Source organism: Chelonia mydas, chromosome 2, assembly GCF_015237465.2.
Source record: "Chelonia mydas isolate rCheMyd1 chromosome 2, rCheMyd1.pri.v2, whole genome shotgun sequence".
In the NCBI taxonomy this organism is placed as follows: domain Eukaryota; kingdom Metazoa; phylum Chordata; order Testudines; family Cheloniidae; genus Chelonia; species Chelonia mydas.
In genome coordinates, this window is record NC_057850.1 from 26,472,297 (window position 1) to 26,492,414 (window position 20,118).

General features: G+C 39.7%; 1 protein-coding gene across 2 annotated transcripts in view; it reads left to right on the forward strand.

The window, feature by feature from the left end:
- Positions 1-20,118, forward strand: part of EIF3H (eukaryotic translation initiation factor 3 subunit H) — a 121,916-nt gene that overhangs the window by 21,809 nt on the left and 79,989 nt on the right. For both annotated transcript variants that reach the window (XM_037892094.2, XM_043539161.1), the window contains exon 2: positions 11,642-11,798. In XM_037892094.2, the coding sequence (XP_037748022.1) occupies positions 11,642-11,798 (157 nt within the window). The remainder of the gene's footprint in view (positions 1-11,641; positions 11,799-20,118) is intronic.

Here is a 20,118-nt window from a genome sequence, read left to right on the forward strand (position 1 = left end):
CTTAGTAATTAAGGTTGTGACTAATTTTCAATTCTAAGCCAGATTTTCGCCCCCTTCTAAAATCCACAAAGAAATACTGGTATCAAAATTGGTAGGATAGTTGTGAAGCTGAAGTAAACTGGACTCCTCACCTGGGCGGAAATGTGACTGTGTTGCTTTGGAGGCCCCCTAGAGCCTCCTAAGTTTTGCAAGGGTGTTGGTGCATTCAGCAGCGTGGAATCTCTCTTGTGTGTGCTGGTGTACACCTCCATTTCTTTAACAGGCATTAGCCAGGTGGCCCTTACGATTTCAGAAGGAAGGGTGAATGATCCTTCCCCCAAATCTTCTTGCTCCTCCATCTCATGCTGTGAGTGTTTTAAAAACAACTAAGCAAATTCTCAGCAATAATTAGTTAAGGTAGATTAAGGTTTTGAGTGCATATTAGTAATTTAAAGATAAAAATCCTTATAGAAATTTTGTAGTTACCAAAAAATAACCGTTAAAAGATAGGAAATTCAGAATTGAGAGTACACTTTCAAAAGACTCCAGTATTTATCAATTCGTGGTTTAATGTACCCAGGCTACCATAACTGTGCCCCCAAAATGATGTCCTCAGAAAATCATATGACCTTATCCATCCATATTTCCCTTTATCAGTGGTGGTAAAATTAGAATGCTCTTAATCATCCAGTACTCCTATAGAGATGATAAATAATGCCTAGCTCTTATATAGCACTTCACTTTGTACATATCAAAGTGCTTTACAAAGGAGGCAAGTATCATTAATCCCATTTTAAAGATGCGGAAACTGAGGAAAAGGGAAATGAAATAACATTCTTTTTCCATGGTTGCACAGCAGGTCAGTGGTAGAGCTGGGAATAGAACCAAGGTCTCCTGAGTCCCAGTCTTGTCTCCCTTCCACTGATGCACACTGCCTCCCTTTAGGGAAGATTTTTCTGTATCTCTAAACCTGTTAAAACAAAACTTGTTCACATAATTTTAGTGAAGTCAAGTGCCCTGGACATGTGGAAAACTTAAAATAATAAATGATGGAAAATGACTTAGTCATCGTGCCAGTGTGTCACTTTCATGACTGTTTTGGAATATATATTGAATGCATGTAAAAGGAGGGATCCCATAATTTATATGCTTAAATGCAATATTTTACTTCAGCACATTATTTTCAATGCTGATCTTGGAGGCTAGGATCCTGAAATAGCATTAGGTGCCTCTAAATCTGGGAGCATTTTATAGAGATGCAAATAGACAAAGCAAGTTTATTTTTATTTTGTCTCTGTCGTGTTCTGTTCATTTCTTAAGGCCAAATAAGCGTGGATAACTGTCTCTGCAGGCTTTCCTCTACTTCAGAATGAGGGTAAAAATTTAGCACAATCCATGTGAAAAATGGATGGTTGAATTATGAAGTTTACTGCTGCTGCTTTTGGCTGTCACTTCTAAACCTTTTCATATGCAACTGCTAGAAGCTGAAGCCTGAAAAGTAATCCCTTTATTCACAGATGGCACTACTAGCTCAGTAAGTACTGCAAATATTTGAATGCTGGTAGTTCACTAATATAGCAGAACACATTTCATCAGACAGCTGACAGCTAAAAGAATAAGACTCTTTTATACCAACTGGAAAATATTAAGTTGAAACTATAGCTCGTGTCTAATCTTCCTAAAATGCAGATACGTTGTACAGTAAGGGAGCATGTTCATCAGGTCTCACCCCCAAAACAATGGTAATGTATTGACTTTTGTTCTAAAAACAAGTAATAAAAATACTTATTTAAAAATGTTTTCAAAAGATTCAGATTTTCTAACCTATTTGTGGAAGTAGCAAAAATAACCCACCGAAAAATACTTGGTAATGCTCTGTCTGTAACATTCTGTCTCCATTGTAACTAGGACGACTGTAGGGCCTTACTCTTGTTACAGCCCATCGTTGCTTCCTGATGGTATGGTAATGATATCTAATGCCCTGCTGCTCAAACAGTTGGAATCCTGGGGCTGTATTGTAGAAACATACCGACAAGGCAGTCATTCTGCAGTGCCGGTGGTCTTGATGGTTTCCATGGTAATCAACATGAAGCCATGTACTGTGAAATTTATACTATGATGCTTTCTATTGCAAATGGATAACTTAAAATATACAAACATAATGGTGGTGTATTATTGTTTGTACTGAGGTGGCACCCAAAATGTACTACAGTACTTTCTTTTCACACAGAAGAGAGAGCTCATTTTTCAGAGAGTCTATCTAAAAGGATAGATGAAGATTAGAAGAGATGCAGCGTCCAAACAAATCAATCATGGGAGTGATTAGCATATATCTTAATTTGATTTTTATGTTGGATTTCAATACCTTTCACTTCTCTCCATCATTTGATGACCTTATCGTTATCCAATACAAAGCAATTCATATTCAGTTCCTTTCCTCTGCATCAGTGAGCAGTCCACTTACAGAGAAAAAATAAATAAGTAGATGATTTAAACAAGTTTCAAGATACCTGGAGGGCACTAACTTCAAACTCTGGACAGAGATGAGGAAAAGCACTGTATGAAAGATTAGCATCCCTGGCTCCTTCAACCAAAAACTCAGGGCTCCCAATCCAAGTCAGTGTTCCTCTAACAAAAACAGGGAAGACAATATGGTTTTGTTATTTGAAAGATTAAACCCAAGCCAAATCCCAAGTACCGTTTTAAAAAAATCAGACACCTTTTGTATATCAAAACAGTAAAAATGACAAATTTTTTCTCTGGAGGTCATTTTTAAAAGGATTAGATTAGGGCTGTCAATCACAGTTAATGCATGCGATTAATGCAAAAAGAATTAAAACTGTGACTCTTTTAATCTAGTTAATTGCACTGTTAATAGAATACCAATTAAAATTTATTATAAATATTTTTGGATGTTTTTCTACATTTTCAAATATATTGATTTCAATTACAACACAATACAAAGTATACAGTGCTCACTTAATTTTTATTACAAATATTTGCACTGTAAAAAGGGTAAACAAAAGAAATAGTATTTTTCAATTCACCTCATACAAGTCCACTCAGTCCTACTTCTTGTTCAGCCAATTGCTAAGACAAACAAGTTTGTGTACATTTACAGAAGATAATGCTGCCCACTTCTTATTTACAATGTCACCTGAAAGTGAGAACAGATGTTCTCATGGCACTGTTGTAGCTGGTGTTGCAAGGTATTTAGGTGTCAGGTATGCTAAACATTCATATGCCCCTTCATGCTTTGACTTGAAGGCTCTAAAATTTTACATTGTTAGGTTTTTGAGTGTAGTTATGTTAAAATAAAAAGATCTACATTTGTAAATTGCACTTTCACAATAAAGAGATTACAAATATTTGCACAAGTACTATAGAGCAATCAAAAATAATATAAAATGAGCACTGTACACTTTGTATTTTCTGTGTTGTAACTGAAATGAATATATTTGAAAATGTAGAAAAAATCCAAAAATATAATTTAAAATGTTATTCTGTTATTAACAGCGCAATTAAAACTGTGATTAATCATACTGTTTTTTAATTTCATGATTAATTGTGATTATTTTTTAATCATTTGCCAGTCCTAGAATCAATGTTCCCTCTAATTTTTAACAGGCCCTGTGCGCAAAAAATTTCTTCTGTGCCGCCGCCGAAGCCAAAAAAAAGGCCGAAGCCGGAGTGCGCGTGGTGTTTCGCCGTATGCATGGGGTTTAAGATCTGTGTGCACGCGCACAGCTTACAGGGAACAGTGCCTGGAATAGATTCTAAAACTTAGATGGGAAATGGAGTTGAAATGTGCTAAATAACCCTTTTAGCCAGGATCCCTGTTTTTTTTTATTACTCAAAATATCAAAATAACTTTCAAGATTTACTGTTGCTCAAGATTTGTAGCTTGAATTGCTGCAATTTTTAATCTATTTTGATAATAGGGAAAGTAGGAAGCTGTGTGTTTGGGAGAGTTGTGAATATATGTTGACATCTAGATACGTCTATATGAACATCAGTTATCTCATCTCATCGTGGACAGGTATTCTGCATCATATAAATATCCTTATTGGCAGGCTCTGCAGATGTATGAAGTTGCACACAGATTGGATTCGTCACAGGATAAGTCCACCTGTCTGTTACAATGGGTCTGACTATTGTTTGCAGGACCTTGGAGACAGATACCATACCTTTCAGTTAGTGCAGATTTAGAGTGACCAAACCTAAATCTTAGATTTAGTTAATAAGGATTGGCTGTAAGCATATATTTGGGTGAGATCTAAAATATTCACTGACCTGGTGGGCAATGTATCTGATCTCTTGGGATTGGTAGTACTTTATATGAACAAGGTTTTTTTTAGTAACCCCTCTCTGTATTAGACTTGGCTCTCTGAGTGGGAGCCAAAGGGCTGGACTGCTTAAAGGGAACTGTATTTTGGCTTCTTGGTAATCAGTGTGGTAGCTGTTTTGTTATTGGCTTGGTGAATATAAATATTGAAATAAATCAGTAGTTTTGGGAATTGTCTGCCCTATTCCTTGCAGTTTGCCCTTAGTAAGCATTCTCAGTGTAGCCCCTCCAGGAACCATGGTCACTGTGAGACAACATGGCTTCCTCTGTCCCTCCCTCAAGAAGGGAGCATCTATAAAATTCAAGGAGCTCACTCAGATTATCTCAAAAGTGAGCCTTACTAGGGTTCCACTTATTTCTATACTACAGCAGCAGATGCCGTTCTCCCTTCAGATTCCCTCTTCTGTGCTATCTTTTTGTCTCAGGATGGAGGCCACTCTACCTCTGGCCTACAGATAAGGAGGAAAAACTCCATAAAATCAGGGTACACTCTGAGACCCGAGAGGTTGATCACTCCCATATGTAAAACTTAGAAATTGAGAAGGAAAGGTAAAAGATTTATGGGAAGGACACTTAAGATTTTGGCCCATGAAGTCACTCCTCAACAGTGGAAATTTTTAAGGCTCTGTTTTCCCAGTAAAACAAAGAACAGGAGGGGCAGGGATCCTCTTCCTTCTTGTCTTCCTCTTCCACTTGACCATAACACAAAGTTTCCCAGGGTAAAGGCTCTAAAAGGAAGAAAAAAGGTCTCAAAGTACAAAGAGGTCCTCATATTTATTTTTGTGGGAGAAAGGCCAGATTTTTTTGGCCTTGGGGCTGGAGCCCACAGAAGAACAACCTCACTCAGGATTTTTAATAATGTTTTTAAACCATCCTCAGGAGTATTATGCAGACTCTGTATCCTTCCAGATAAGGCCCTGAGAAAAGAAACATTGGAGAGAAGTTGAGTTGAATCCATTCCGAAGTAAATGTTATGTTTTATACTCCCCAAAAGTTCATGCAGTCCTCATGTTTGGTTAAAGAAATTGCAAGTCTTTATTTAAAATAATTAGTAAAAGCAAAGCCACCTTAGCAGCCTTTCATGCATCTAATGCTTCCATGTCTTGGCTGTAGCCATGTGTGTGTGGTCAGACTCCTTTTGCCCACTGTGCCATTCAAGTTCAGAAGTCTTCTGGACTGGGAGCCTTCAGTGAAAAACATCTCCTTATCAGTCATGGCAGATTGCCCTTCTCCCCGACTCCAAAAAAAGAAAAAAGAAATAACTTCCCCCCCCACAAAAGACATCTTGAGATGCTCAGTACAAGCAATGAGTTATGTAACTCTTACAACACCAGTTCTGCCTAACTCCATGGAAGGCCAATCCCCAGGGAAAGTAAGTGCTGTTTACTACTGAATGTCCCAGCTGGCAGGTTCTTCAGTGACTATAGACAGTACTGCCATGGAAACCTCCTTTAAATAAAAATAAAATAAAAACCTGAGAGCCTTGTAGCCCAAAGAAATACAGATGCTATTATAGGTCTTGGCATGCTTTTGATTCATCCAAGAGTTGCAAGAGAGTGATCCAAGTGGCTGATTCCATATACCAACTGGCATGAGGTATGGAGGAGATACTACAGGAAAACTCTGCATCCTTCAAGAAAGGATGATTATAGGTTGAACCAATTGGGGACCAAGTGGCAGGAATTATCAAAGCATTAGATCAATACTATATTTGAAAAAAGCACCACTCCCCCCCATTTAGGCAGCCAGGATGGCACTATTCAAATAAATGCAACACCAAAACCAAGATTATTCCTCCAACCAATTGAAACACAGAGTATAAGGACTGCAGTGTGTTATCTTCTTCAAATTTGGATAATGGATCTCCCAGAAAACAAGAAGGCTTAGGACCTTGTCCTGGCACCCAAGAGTCCCAAAAAAGGAGGAGTGCTCAACTTGAAGTTCTTGAACAGATTCCTTCAGAAGCCAAAGTTCAGGATGGAGACCCTGAATTAAACCCAGAACAGGATTCCCAAAAGGATTTTTTAATTTCTGTATCATCAAGTGTTCTTCATGCTGTATCTTTGGTCCTCCTGCCTCTGTAAGGGTGTCTTCCAAAGTATTAGTTTTAGTCTGTTTTTCTTTGAGCAGAAAAGGGGTCAAGTTCCATACCCATTCTAAAATGACCTGCTCATCCTAGCACCTTTCTTGGAAAAGGCCCCCAGAGCAGCTTTTGCAGACCAAGTTTTATTCTGGAATAATATGAATTTGTCAACACCACCAGAAGCTGAATGATTCCATGCAATATATACTGCTTCTGGGAATTGTGTCTATATCCTTCACAGAAGTTTACTTCTTTCAAAGGACAGGATTCAGAAGCTGGTGGCCTGAAGACATGATGCCATTTGTTCTCCAGTCACATCAGGGATCTGTCTCTGATCAGAATTATGGTCTGTTGTCCCCAACATACTGTTGAGTGAGGTTCCACATGTGTCTTCTCTTTGCCCCCTTGTCAAGGGATACTCAGAGGGCCAGAGTATGTGAGAATTGGAGAGGGAAGCTGACATCCAAAGTTAATGAATATTATGTGGGAGGGCTCTTCTTCAATTGGCCAAAGCTCAGAGCAGTCAAAGATGTCCTAAGAACTGTAACTCCAGTCCTGATGTGCCGGTGATGTATTACAACACGTTGGCAGTGGTTTTTATCACTAAAGGAGGTAGCAGGTATCAGAACTGTGCTATGTGCTTCTAATCCTCACTGTTCCTGGAGCTGCAGGCATCAGAGGTACCCCATAGCCCCCAGCTGCTGAAGGAGGTTCCTAGCCCCTGTGCAGCTGCTCACCGTCGGGCAGTGTGGGGATCCATAGATCCCTATTTTGTCCCAATTATTTTCAGTAAATGTCTTGGACAGGTCATGGCTTCCGTTAATTTTTCTCTTTTGCTCATGACTTTACTAAAAATATCTGTGACAAAATCTTAGCCTTATTAATAGGCCATCACTACAATCATGCATGTTCTCCCGTGGCCAAAAGCATGACTTTCTTTTCTGTTCATTGTTCTCCAGGACAATTTTTTTTTTTTAAAGCAAACAAAAAAACAAACAGAAGTGAGAAAGAGAGTCCTTCACTGGCCAAGGAAGTCCTGGTTCTTATATCCAGCTGAGGTGGCAACCACCACTCAGCTGTGCCTCCTCTAAAGGAAGGATCTGCTCTAACTACTAAAATTCCACACACAAGCCTAGATAGGTTTAGTTTATCCGCTTGATATTTGAGAGTAGGATATTAAAATATGGCCAAACCCCTCTGAGCTGGACACAGATGCTGCTTGATGTCCTCAGGTAGTGAGACTGCACCTGTTCCTTTCTGGGTTGGGCATTTGCCTCCTTTGCTTATGGGTCCCAGAAACTCCTGACAGTCCTCCTTCCTATCACAGAACCTCCCCCTCCCCGCATTTCACCCAAGATGGCGTCTGCCTCCTGGTTCCTCCAACTGTCATGCAATACTCTAGTTCATGGACCATCTAGACTGTTGATGGTCCAGAACTTGGCAGCTTGCACTTACGTGCAATCTGAAGGCTTATTACATCTTCTTGCTATTTGACAGCAATGAAATAAACTAAGATATTAAAATGTTATAAAACTTGAAAGTATTCCACAAGCAGCATCTTCAGAGGCCTGGTCTGTGTGTAAAGCGTAGTGCTAAGTATTGGCAATGTTGGGAGCACTTGTGTAGATGAGCAGCTGGTGTATGAAACATGAATTAAATTAGCTTTGAGTAGGGCTGTGAGACAAGGTGTGTGTGCATACACACAAAACCCAGCTAACTACTGGCAACATGTCTGCTAGGCCTCTTGCCATTTCTAATGCTGGTGGAGCTAATTTGGTGTTAGCAACAGTGAGAATTTCAGAAAATTTCCTTTGGCCTCAAGTACAGTACAAAGCTTCCAATGCCTGCCCTACCGTTAACCAGTCTTTAAAAAATAGATTAGATTTAAAGTCTAACCCTTTACTAGTTCTGATGGGAATAGAGCCCTAATAGTTACTGGCATACTGTTCTGCCAGGTCACACATGACAGTATACATAGTGCTAATAGGTGTTAATGATATACATACTTATTTCTAATAACAGCAGTTGGCTTTTTACCTGTGACAGTTTGAACAGATCAATAAGCTGATTTCAGTGGTGTGAACACAAGATTTGTAGCACAAGTTGTAAAGATAGAAATATCTGAGACTTTATTACCTGAAAACTTGTCTGTATGGAAAAGGCATATCAGTATACTCTTGAGGTATGAATTTAAACTAATAATAATACTAGTGTAACTCCTTTGCTCCCCTATTTTAATACAAAAGTGGCTTTTTTCACTGTAGTTTGGCACTTAGGAAGGGGTTTAAGACTAACTGAAGAAAGCTACTCATAATTGCAAATACATAACTTGAAAACAAATGAGATGACCGGTTAAATGTTCAAAGCTGACCCTCAATCTTGCTATGATTATCAAAGAAATTTGGGTATACCTTTACATTTAAATGTTTTTTTGTTTTTCGAGGCAGGCCATGAAAATACTGGATGTCAAGCTGTCTCCTCATCAGTTTTGTAGCAGTGTTTGGATAGCAGCATGTCTTGCAGGGCCTCTTTAAACTTCAACTGTTCACCAAGTATTATACATTAGGTATCACTTAAAACAGTTGGAGTCTTATAAAAACAAAAGTATTACAAGAATGAGATGTCTGCATTTTCATGGGACACATTTTTTGTTTCTTACGTTTTATGATCTTTATTTCAAAACAGAAAATCAGTAGCTAATATGCAATATTGTAGCAGTTTTGGTCCCAGGATATTAGAGACAGGGTTGGAGAAGGTGATATCTTTTATTGGATCAGCTTCTATTGGGGGAGGGAGAGAGAGATGCTTTTGAGCTTTCAAACGCATATTACTTCAACCACCTTGTCTCTCAGTCAGTAGCTAACGCCGGAAAACAAGTTGCTGTGTGGAGTTGAGCTTAGAACATTGCCTCATGCAGGTCTCTTACTAGAACAGCATGTTAATGTGTGAGTTCAGCATGCATTAGAATACGTGGTTACCATTTGGAGTTCTGATAGTCTCTAACTTTCTGTATTTCTGCTCAGTCAGAAGATTCCAGGGATCTCATTGTTATAGCAAGTGCTCTGTGTATTGTAATGATGTTTTTATAGGCTACTAGAAGATAAAATGGGAACAGTTGGCATCTTTATCAGAAACGCTGCAATGAAATATTGTAGTGAAAAATCTTATCAGAGGTTAGAGGGAAGGCCACCAGCGCATAAGAGAACATGTTGGAAATATGACACTTAACATACACTGCATATGTGTATTCATGCAGTAAATAGCATCTTATGTTGTGCCCAATTGAGTCCTATTAGTTACAGGTTCTGTCACAAGATAGATAGCTGTCCACTGGAAACTTGATCTCTGTCCCAGCAAGCCTATTGTGAAGTACTGCAGCATCCTTACAGTTAACGGAGGTGGAATATTTCTCACGGAATAGTGATAGTTCATGGAAAAACAAAAAAGCATATTTGGTTTAAAACCATTTGATGTTAACCATTTCAGCAAAGGTATTAAATTCCACTTCTCTATATGGTAATTTTTTTTCTTTCAAGCTTTCAAAGTAGCCTCATTTTTGGCATTTAAATATGTACCTGCACCTTTGCCCAAAGTGGCTACCTAGACATGGAAGTGAAGCACCAGAGATTAAAAGCTTTGTATCCCATTACTAATCCCCTGAGCTATGCAGTCTCCCACACTGCATTGTGTGGTTTGGTTCATCTTATTTAATATTTGCAGCACATTTGTTTGAAGAAGCATTTCCCACTTTTCTTCTTTCACTTCAGCCCTTATTTCCTCCCTAACCCCAAACAAAAAACTTCCCATAAAACTTTAAGGATTCCCCCTTTTCCCCTCAAGAAGGGAATATATACTGTATATTTACATTTGGTTTTCTTGTGCTGTGAATGTTTTTCATTACCACCATGCTGTAGGTAGTGTAAATCATTACAGATGTTTTAAAATGGTTGTCACGAACATAACCTTTTGCTTCATTATTTAGTGTGCAATGAAATATATGTTCCTGCCACGTAAATGTGGACTTGTATTCATGTAGAATGTTCATTGAATCTGTAAGGGCAGTAGTTATGCAAAATCTGTTCTCTCACAATGGTAGAGCAGAAATCCATTATGGTAGTTGGTTTGCCTACAGACACAAAGATCAATAGTGCTTTGTTAACAGGGCCATCAAGCATTTCTAGCTTGCTTTTGCTTGGATGGATTAGACCTTAGACCTTGGTGAAATAAAGTCCACTTGAGCTTGACTTAGCATCCTCCTTATTGTCTGTACATGTACGCATCTGTGCCTGTAGCTACTGTTACTCTACACTTACTTTGTCTTGTTTAAGTGTAATTAACAGCATGAATTGACCCCATAGTTTGTGTGTCTGAGCTAGTCTCAAATCAGCCATTGAAAACACAATATTATAATCTACAATATCAGCTCTTCATCACATGGGGATACTTTATTGTAGTGTTCAGAGTTGGGAGGGGTGTGAGAATTGTAATGATGATCCTTTTTTATTTAGTCGTTTACATGCTTTCATATCTGCTCTTAAGTGTATTTTCTCCCTTGTTTATGCCACTTAGCTTCTCTGTTGTTGGTCTTAAGACTAAATGTTTTCAAGGAACACCTTCAGTGTGTCATATTTCCATTTCAGTTTTGTAACTGATATTGTTAAAAGTAACCCTTAAAAGCCCTACCTCTGAAAATTTGAGAAATATTTTTCTGTCTTTTTAAAACTATGCTTCTGACTGGTTTGTGCATAATCATTTTCACTGCTTTTTGATCTTCAGTTTCACTTCCCATCTCCTGTGCTGCTTTGGGGAGTGATTATAGCTGCTGCAAGAGGGTATTTAATAGTTACTGCAGCAAAAGAGCAGAAATGTCCATATTGCCCTTATTAACAAAAATTTTTTTTTAAAGGGAGTTCGTTCAGCAAATCAATCTTTGTTTTAAAAAAAAAATTGTTTTCCCATGTCCCTTTAGTGGTCGTCAATACTTCCCCTTCAATTTACCATGTGATCCAGTCTGCTGGCCTACATTAAATTCAGTGAAACATATTAGGTAAAGTTACAGTGCAACTTTTTTGTATAGCTTCTTGTGCAGGACTTTCTGCTGGCATTTTAAGCCTGTAGTTCATTTGGTCTTCAGCTACCATTTCAGATAACTTACTTAAACAATTTGTTATACGAATTTAAAGACACAATACAGAATAGGCTTTCATATTCTGCTTTTTGTTCTTGACTTTTAGGTTGTGTTAAAGATTATTAAGCATTACCAAGAAGAAGGACAGGGGAATGAGGTGGTCCAAGGAGTGCTGCTGGGACTTGTGGTGGATGACAGGCTTGAAATCACCAACTGCTTTCCATTCCCTCAGCACACGGAAGATGATGCAGACTTTGATGAAGGTAAGACATGCAGTTTGTCCAAACTAGGGCATTGGATTTACAGTCTTTGTCACCCAGAAAAAGCCAAAGTATACTGATTTCTTTAAAAAAACAAACAACCTCCCCCCTCCAAAAAACCCCTCCACACACAACACCCACCTAACCAAAATAAAAGACACACACACACACACAACTATGGCTGGAAACTTCACTCACATTTGTTACAAGGTCTCTTTTTGACTGAAATAAGAATCTATAATGCATTTCCAGAACTTACACATAAAGCTCCCATCCTGTATATCTGATTTAGAGCTTATCTACATAGGTAATACACAGGCATAACTACCCCAATATAATTAGACTGCTATAATTACACTGGAATAACTCACCTGTATGGACACTCATATTCTAGAAAATTCTGGGGAAAATGTCCACATGGAGAGTTATGCCTGTAAATGTAGAGAAGCTCTTATTAAATACTTATTGGAAGTCTGAAGTGCTAGGGTTTGTAGGTTAAGGGGCATTGTCAATTTGAAATCTTGACAATTTAAAATGAATTTAAAAAAAAAAAAAGCTTCAGGCGTTCACACCTGCACCGATGTTCCGCTGCTGGTCAGTAATTTCTTACTATCTACAGGGTTCAGAGCAGCAGCCACGTCAGTCTGTATCCTCAAAAAGAAAAGGAGTACTTGTGGCACCTTAGAGACTAACCAATTTATTTGAGCATAAGCTTTCGTGAGCTACAGTTCACTTCACTGGATGCATTCAATGTGTGTGTCTACACTGCAATTAAACCCCCACATCTGGACTGTATCAGCTGACTTGGGTTTGTGAGGCTTGGGCTGTCGGGCTGTAAAATTGCACTGTAGATGCTTGGGCTCAGGTTGGAGCCTGGACTCTGGGACCCCATGAAAGGGGAGGGCTCAGGGCCTGGGCTCCAGCCCAAGATTAACTGTCTGTACAGCAGTTTTAGAGCCCTATAGCCAAAACCCTGCGAGCTGAGTCTGCTGACATGGGCCAAACGTGGGTGTTTAATTGCAGCGTAGATATATGGCTAGTGTTTAGGAATGAAACTAGTGATGTGCCAGCTCCCGTATAGGCCTTTAATCCCATGTGCAGCATTCAACTCTTGCCAGGAGTACAGAACAGCTGTCCATAGCAAGAAAGTTCCCATGCTGCCAGGTCTCGCTTCCCTCTTAGGCTCAGCATCTGCAAGCTAGCTTCAACTGAAGGGAACCCACTTCAATACAGTGAAACCATTAGTAAGCCAGGACCCTCTCTCACCCCACCTCCAAGGGAGATGCAAGCTAAGAGGAATTTCCCTCACCTAAATGTCAGGTCCCTAGCTTGGCAACCCTCTCTCTTGCAACACAGACATTGTTTCAGTTTGACTCCTTCTACCTACTCACCTGACTAGAGTTTGCTCCTTTACAGTGTTGCTACTGCTATTAAGCAGCCCCCAGCATTTGGAGGAACACTGTAGCTAGGTCAGCTCAGCATGCCTCACTCTTCCCAAGCAGCCTTTAGGCAGATGCCATGCCTCCTTCATGTAGCACAGCTCAAGGTGAGAAAATCTGGTGAGCCATTAAGAGAGAAACAGCTCTTTTGTGCACAGGCATGCTGAGGCGGGATGAAGGATGAAACTAGCTCTTATAATGGAGGACAGCAAGAATTCAGAAAAACTGCTATAAAAGTAGCCAGCCTGGTGCAAGTGCCCTTTCAGCTGCCCAGAGTACACCCCTTCTCTTGCCAGTGTGAAAAGGCACCAAAAAACCAAGGTACAGATCCGGCCCATTTGTTTCCCTTCTGATAGGGGTATGCTGAACAGGAGAGTGACCAGGAGCAAGAGCACCAGACTACCTCCCTTTCTCCTTCCCCTTGTTGCCAGCTATTCAAAAGGATTCCTCTCCTTTCCTGTACAGGCATAGGTATCCCAGAAGAGAAGTCTCTCTTGCATACCTGCCAACAGCTTCAATGTAAAATCCAGTACACTGAAAATTTATGTAATCTTGCATTAATTTTCTGTATCTTCCGTACATTTGCGTAAATTCAGGAAAAAAGAGACCAACTGAAAGGAGGACAGATCCCAGCATTTCAATTCTTTTCTTCGTCAAACAAGACATTTAATTCTTCTTCCTTCCCACAAACAAAAGGATATCATTCTTTCTCTTCCTCTCACCCAGAGGGTCTTCAACCCTTCCCTTTCTTTCTTTTGGGATGGGGACAGTGCTAGAAGGGTGAAAGTTGCAGAGCCAGCATGGAGCAGTTCCCCAGTTGGCTCTCAGATGCGCACAGGGTTGAAGGACTCTATCAGGACCTTATCCTTTGGTTACTTGGAGGGATAAGATCTCTGCCTGATGGATAGGCTGAGGCACTAGGCTGTACCTCAGCAGCCCTTTCCCAAAATGTGAGGAAGTGGAGAAGGGCAGCCAGTCAGATGACAATTTCCCTATAGACTTGTAGGAAGGTATGAAAGCTGTAGTCTGTGGGGAGAAGTCTGAGTTGGCAGCTCACAGAGACAGGATTCCTCCTCTATCACTTCATAGTATAACCAGGCATGGACAGTCTGCTAGTACTCCATGCATTACACACATAGCTAAATTAATGCCATTTAAAAAAAAAAGGCTCCCGAGGGATCACAGCAATTACAGGCCGGTAAGCCTAACTTGACTACGAGGGGGATATGATAGAGGTCTATAAAATCATAATTGGTGTGGAGATAGTAAATAAGGAAGTATTTACTCCTCATAACACAAGAACTAGGGGTCACCAAATGAAATTAATAGGCAGCAGGTTTAAAACAAATAAAAGGAAGTATTTCTTCACACAACTCACAGACAACCTGTGGAACTCTTTGCCAGAGGATGTTGTGAAAGCCAAGATAATAACAGGGTTCAAAAAAGCATTAGATACATTATAGGCAGGGATGGTGTCCCTGTTTGCCAGAAGCTGGGAATGGGCGACAGGGGATGAACCATTTGATGATTATCTGTTCTATTTATTTCCTCTGAAACATTAGCCACTGTCAGAAGACAGGGTACTGGGCTAGATGGGCCATTATGTCCATTCTTGTGTTCTTATTATGACCATGAGCTGGTGGAGTTCTTAGAGTGTAGTTTTCCGGTTTACCGGGACCAGCAGTGAAAGAGGGAAAAGCTCCAGAAATTGATGTCATTCGTCATTGGTCATTGAGTACCATGTACAAAAAAACAAAAAACATTTCTCCAAACTGATTGCAACTTATGATGATGGATACATGGGATCATCACTTTTGTAGGATGAAGTTTACATAGAGGAAGGTGAAATACAAGTAGAGGAAGCTTTGCTTGATCTACAGGAGAAAGTGGTGCAATGCCTACCTTTTAAAGATCCAGATCTCCCCTGATATCTTAAAATTGCACAGATTTTTGAGGCTGAAATAGGAGACTGGTGGAGCTAGGACCTGGGGATCCCATTCTAAAGTAATGCAAAGAATACTTCTTTGTGTGCAAAATCATGTGGGCAAGAAATTGATAGAGAGCTGTCTTGAGCCAGGAGTCTTAACTTACTCTTGTCAGTTTCTGAATAGGTAGGTTTGAAATCCAGAAATGTTGAAAGATGTTGAGGTCATATATAACTTTCTTCCTTGGTTGCCAATAACATCTTGTATTAATAAAAAATTAATAAAACATGTAATTGCCTTGTGCATTTTTCTGTTTACTTAAGCAGAATGAAATATAAAAAGTAATAAAACTGGACCAGCTAGTGTTACTTTAATTTATAATCCGTTCCCTTTTCTGGTTCTTTTGTACTAGCACAGTGCTGTTCTTATTTATAATGCTGCAGAAAACATTCAAGATTAAAGTTTAGCTGGAATTTTTTTTAATGTTGAAAATATTTCTATTCAGATGGGGTGTTTTTAAACCTGTTTTTTGTAAAGCTTAATTTGGGGTCTCAATTGAGTTAATAGCCATTTTGCAAATATACTTTATCTTTGTTGTGCTAGTTCAGCTGTTAAAATTTACCTTGAGGTAAGAGTTTATTCTCAACCTCAGTGGGAATCACTGGAAAGTGAAATTCTTGCTAAAGGCATTTAAAGTTTTTTCAAGAGTGCAAGGAAATGTGTATTTGAATATTCTGTTTCCTAAAAGGTGTAAAAGAAAATTAGTGTTACTTTCTAGTAGATGCTACTATAATTCTGAAATGGTTCTCTACGGATTCAGTTTGCTCAGACGTGTGAAGTCCAGGAAGTAAACATCCTCACCCTGATAAAATATCTGGGAGCCCTGATGTGAGGTATTCACCATATCCAAATAGGGTAGAGCTCTTTAGTGGCTATGTATTGGAAAAAGCAGGAGATTGTAAGTTTCGAACAGAAAATGTGGCTTTTGTTTGGGGAGAAAACACTAAAAGATTTAAAAAAAAAAAAAATCGGGGAGTTTTCCTAAAGTCACCCACTCAGGAGTTTGTGGACTTGCTCCATCACAAGACTTTTTTGGAGAGGACTATCTAACAAGCTGTGGGTTCTAGAAAGTTAAAGGTGAGGCTTAGTTGGTGGCATGTGAATAAGATGAAGGAAAATCCACTGAATGGGGTGTAATGTTGAGAACTCCAGACTGTAGATGCTTGGAAGAAGACGTTTTGAAAGTTCTGGAGCCATACTGTTGGCCATCAAGTACAGTAACAGTGAATTTAGTTCATGTGCTGTTTGGCAGTGGTTCTCAACCAGTGGCCCGGGGCCCCCTGGGCTGTTGTGAGCAGGTTTCTGGGGGTCCTCCAAGCGTTAGACTTGCTGGGGCCCAGGGCAGAAAGTCGAAGTCCCACCACATGGGGTTGAAGCCCAGGGACCTGAGTCCTGCCACCTGGGGTTCTCAGCCAAAGCCTGAGCAACTTAGCTTTGCGGGAGCCCTGTGGCATGGGGCCTCAGACAATTGCCCTGCTTTCTACCCCTTAACCCCAGCCCTGGCTTTTATATGCAGAAAACCAGTTGTTGTGGCACAGGTGGGCCGTGGAGCTTTTACAGCATGTTGAGGGGGGGCCTCAGAAAGAAAAAGGTTGAGAACCCCTGTTCTTTGGTATTATACGACACCAGGATGGATAGATTTAAATCAGCAAGCAGGAAACCTTGATTTAAATCTATTTTACCTTGTTTTGCATTTGTATTCTTTATTTTTCTAAAGAAAGGTTGTCTCTCATTGTTTCGTAACCCATACAACATATTCATTTGCAACTAAATACAGCTGCGGCAACTAAACTTGACATGTTCTGCTAACCAAGAGGATACAATAGACACATGTATATTAAGCCTTTATAATTGCTTAAATAAATTTATTCAGATTCTTAAGTTGTATATTTTTTGTTAGAACATAATGAATGATGTATTTTCTTTTACTTTAATTTTCTTTCAAGTTATTTGAAAATTGGAATGCCATTAAAATGCACAAAAAATAGCATTTTAAAATGTTTGTTTTAATTAAAACTATCCTTAATGTGCTGGATACGTAAGAAAAAACAGTAGATTTATCAAAAGGTGGTTTGCATTTAAATTAGATAAAATAAATGAAATATCTGTAGTTAATTGAACTGACTGTTTCTGATCACCAAGTGCTTCAAGATTTTAGAACTAGTAGATTCCATCCTCACACCTAATTGTTGTTCATGTTTTGAAAGAAGAAAACAAGCTTTCCTGCTTTCTCAACTCTCAATCGGTTTCTTAACTTGAATGATCTAATCATTGAACCGAACTAGCTGAACAAACTGAAATGAAGATATTCTCTGTGCACCTGCAAGGAGGCTTCTGTTGTCAAGAGTGTTTAGCACTTCAACAAACTGTGGTCCCAGCTTGTTAACTAATGTCTTCCATCAGTGCAATAAAGGAACTTTTAAAAACATGTATTGCTTAATATTTTTGTTAATTTAGTTTAAATGATTTTAATAGATTAGGCCTTAACGTACACTGGCATAATTTCACACACAATTTTAAATAGGTTCATTTTTACCTTTTTTCAAAAAATCTCTTTTTATCAACCCTGCACAACACTTTTCAAAACTACTGAAGTTGCTGCTCACAACACAGATCTTTCACTTTGGAACGATAGCATCAGATGAATGAGTTGAATCTATCAGACCTCTTTGAGAGACAGTTCAACTGATTGTTGGCTCAGACAGAACTCAATAGATGAAGTTGCCGAATCTTTGTGTGCCTTTCCAAGGGAAACTTTCAGTTTTGAGGTGCTAGAAGACATCTTTAAAGCCCTATCTGGGCTAAAGTCTACTTCCCTTCGCAATTAGAGGCTACAGAAAAGATGTTTTCTTCATCTTTTGTTGAGATCACACTTTAGACATACCTGTTCCCCTGGGAGAACACTGTTTTTCTTAATTGTAATGGTATTTCTGAGGGATAAGTGAAGTCTAGTTCCTTGCACTTAATAGTTCTGCTTTTCACTTAGTGGAGCTTTTTTGCACTGTATTGAATAAAATAGATCTCCCTTTTATGGACTACCACAGCTACTAGTGGAGTATACAATTTTTGGGTATGTTATGAGCTTTAAGTTTTCATGAAAGGCCTTTCTGAAGCATTTATTTCAACCAGTTGTGCCTTGCTGCTTCTCCTGGCTTTGAAGGTACACGCTGTTGTTAAGTGCTATAGTAATCATGCCTGTGGAAGCTGTGTGCTTGAGACAGAATGGTAGGATGGTCAAAAATGCTGGGATTTAGGTCCTCATCCCTGTTTAAGTACATGGTTTTCACTAGATTGACCTTGTTTATCCAAAAAATACCATTAAAAGATGGTAAAAGATGATCCTTTTGTTTTTCCGTCTGTAACATTTTTGATAATGCTTATCTTCCTCACACAGGTTGTGAAGATGAGTTATATTATAAAGTACTTGGAATACTGTATGATGATCTAGAGAACTGTTAAGTATTAACATTAAAAATACTTATTTTGTATCATCAGCATACCAGTGTGTAACTGGGTATGCCTCTGTCAACAGTGTCTAAGGCAACATTTGTTTGGCAGTATAGGCTTCTTCTTGTTATAATACCCTTAACCAGTCTTTCTGTTGCCTTCAGTTGTGCGTTCCTAGTTTCCTTTCTTTTGAGGATGGATAAAGCAGAAGGAAGTTTTAATCAGAGCATTCACTCCACGGCAAATTTTACAAAGGTCTGACTGTACTTATTTTTTCTTAGCTGGTTGTCATCTATCCTCAGGGCCATTCTTGCATGGCTTGAAGCTTATTGATACAATGCTCCCTGATAGCTGATCCTCATGGAAGCAAAAGGCCTCAATGAGCAGTGAGCTGCAAGGACATAGGTGTCATGTCTAATAGGCAGGGGAAGGCTGAGCCTGCCCAAACAGCCCCGTGTGGCTCCGCCCATGCTCTGTCCAGAGGCACCTTTCCCTCTTGTTGGTAGTTGGCCCCAGCCCAGTAGGCTGCTTCTTTTCCAGGAAGGGAAGTCTGCTGAGGCTAAGGTGGCTGGGACTTGGGGTAGCTGGGGCTGCCCAGTGCTGGGGGGAGCCCCTCCAGGGCTGGGGTGGGAGGGGAAGACTGCGCGCTGCCCGCCACTCCGGGGCTGCTGGCAGTGTACTATTTGGTGCTCTGGGGATGTGTAAGAATTCCCAAAGTGTAACTGTGTTGGATTGTCTGTACTGTATTAAATCGGGCGGAAAGGTTTTAATAGGGCAGAGGCCTGCCCGTTCCAACAACTGACAAGCTAGCTGCCACTTCTCTTGGGGGAGCTAAACCTCAGCACTTGTTTGCAAAAAGGAAAATTTGCAACAGCTTCCTATTGTTAATGCCATTTCTGTTCCACTGGTGTTAATGCTGGGAGAGCCCTGTTGTAGACAGAGTTCCATATGGTGCCAGAGTTCTAAGCACTGTCACTGTTCAGGTTCTGTCCAGGGCTAGGTATTTGGGACCTTGGTAACGGTGGACTGATTAAGTCTATCAGTCAATTTTGTCTTTTTTCCCTATCCATGATCAAGTTGGTGTGGGATTCAGTCCTCTTAGGAATTTTTTTAAACAAATTCCTGACTCTTTTTTTGTAATTAGGGCTTGCAGTTTTTGGGTCTCACTTAAATTTTTCCCTGCCCATTTGTTTTTCTGGGGGGTGGCCTTAAGTGAACTTAAGTAGGCACAACCATTTTTAAAATTTTCACAGGAAGGAAGTTACTCTGGATTTTCCACTTCTCTTCAATATTTCTTACTTCCCCAAGTGTGTCTCCATAATTTGCTTCCTATGTAAGGAGCGCTGGAGACTTCAGTTTCTTAATGAATCCATTGGTGGTTGGCAATAGGGGGTTGCTTGCCCAGGACCAGTTATGGTTATGCAACTTAGCATCCTTTTAACTACCAGATCT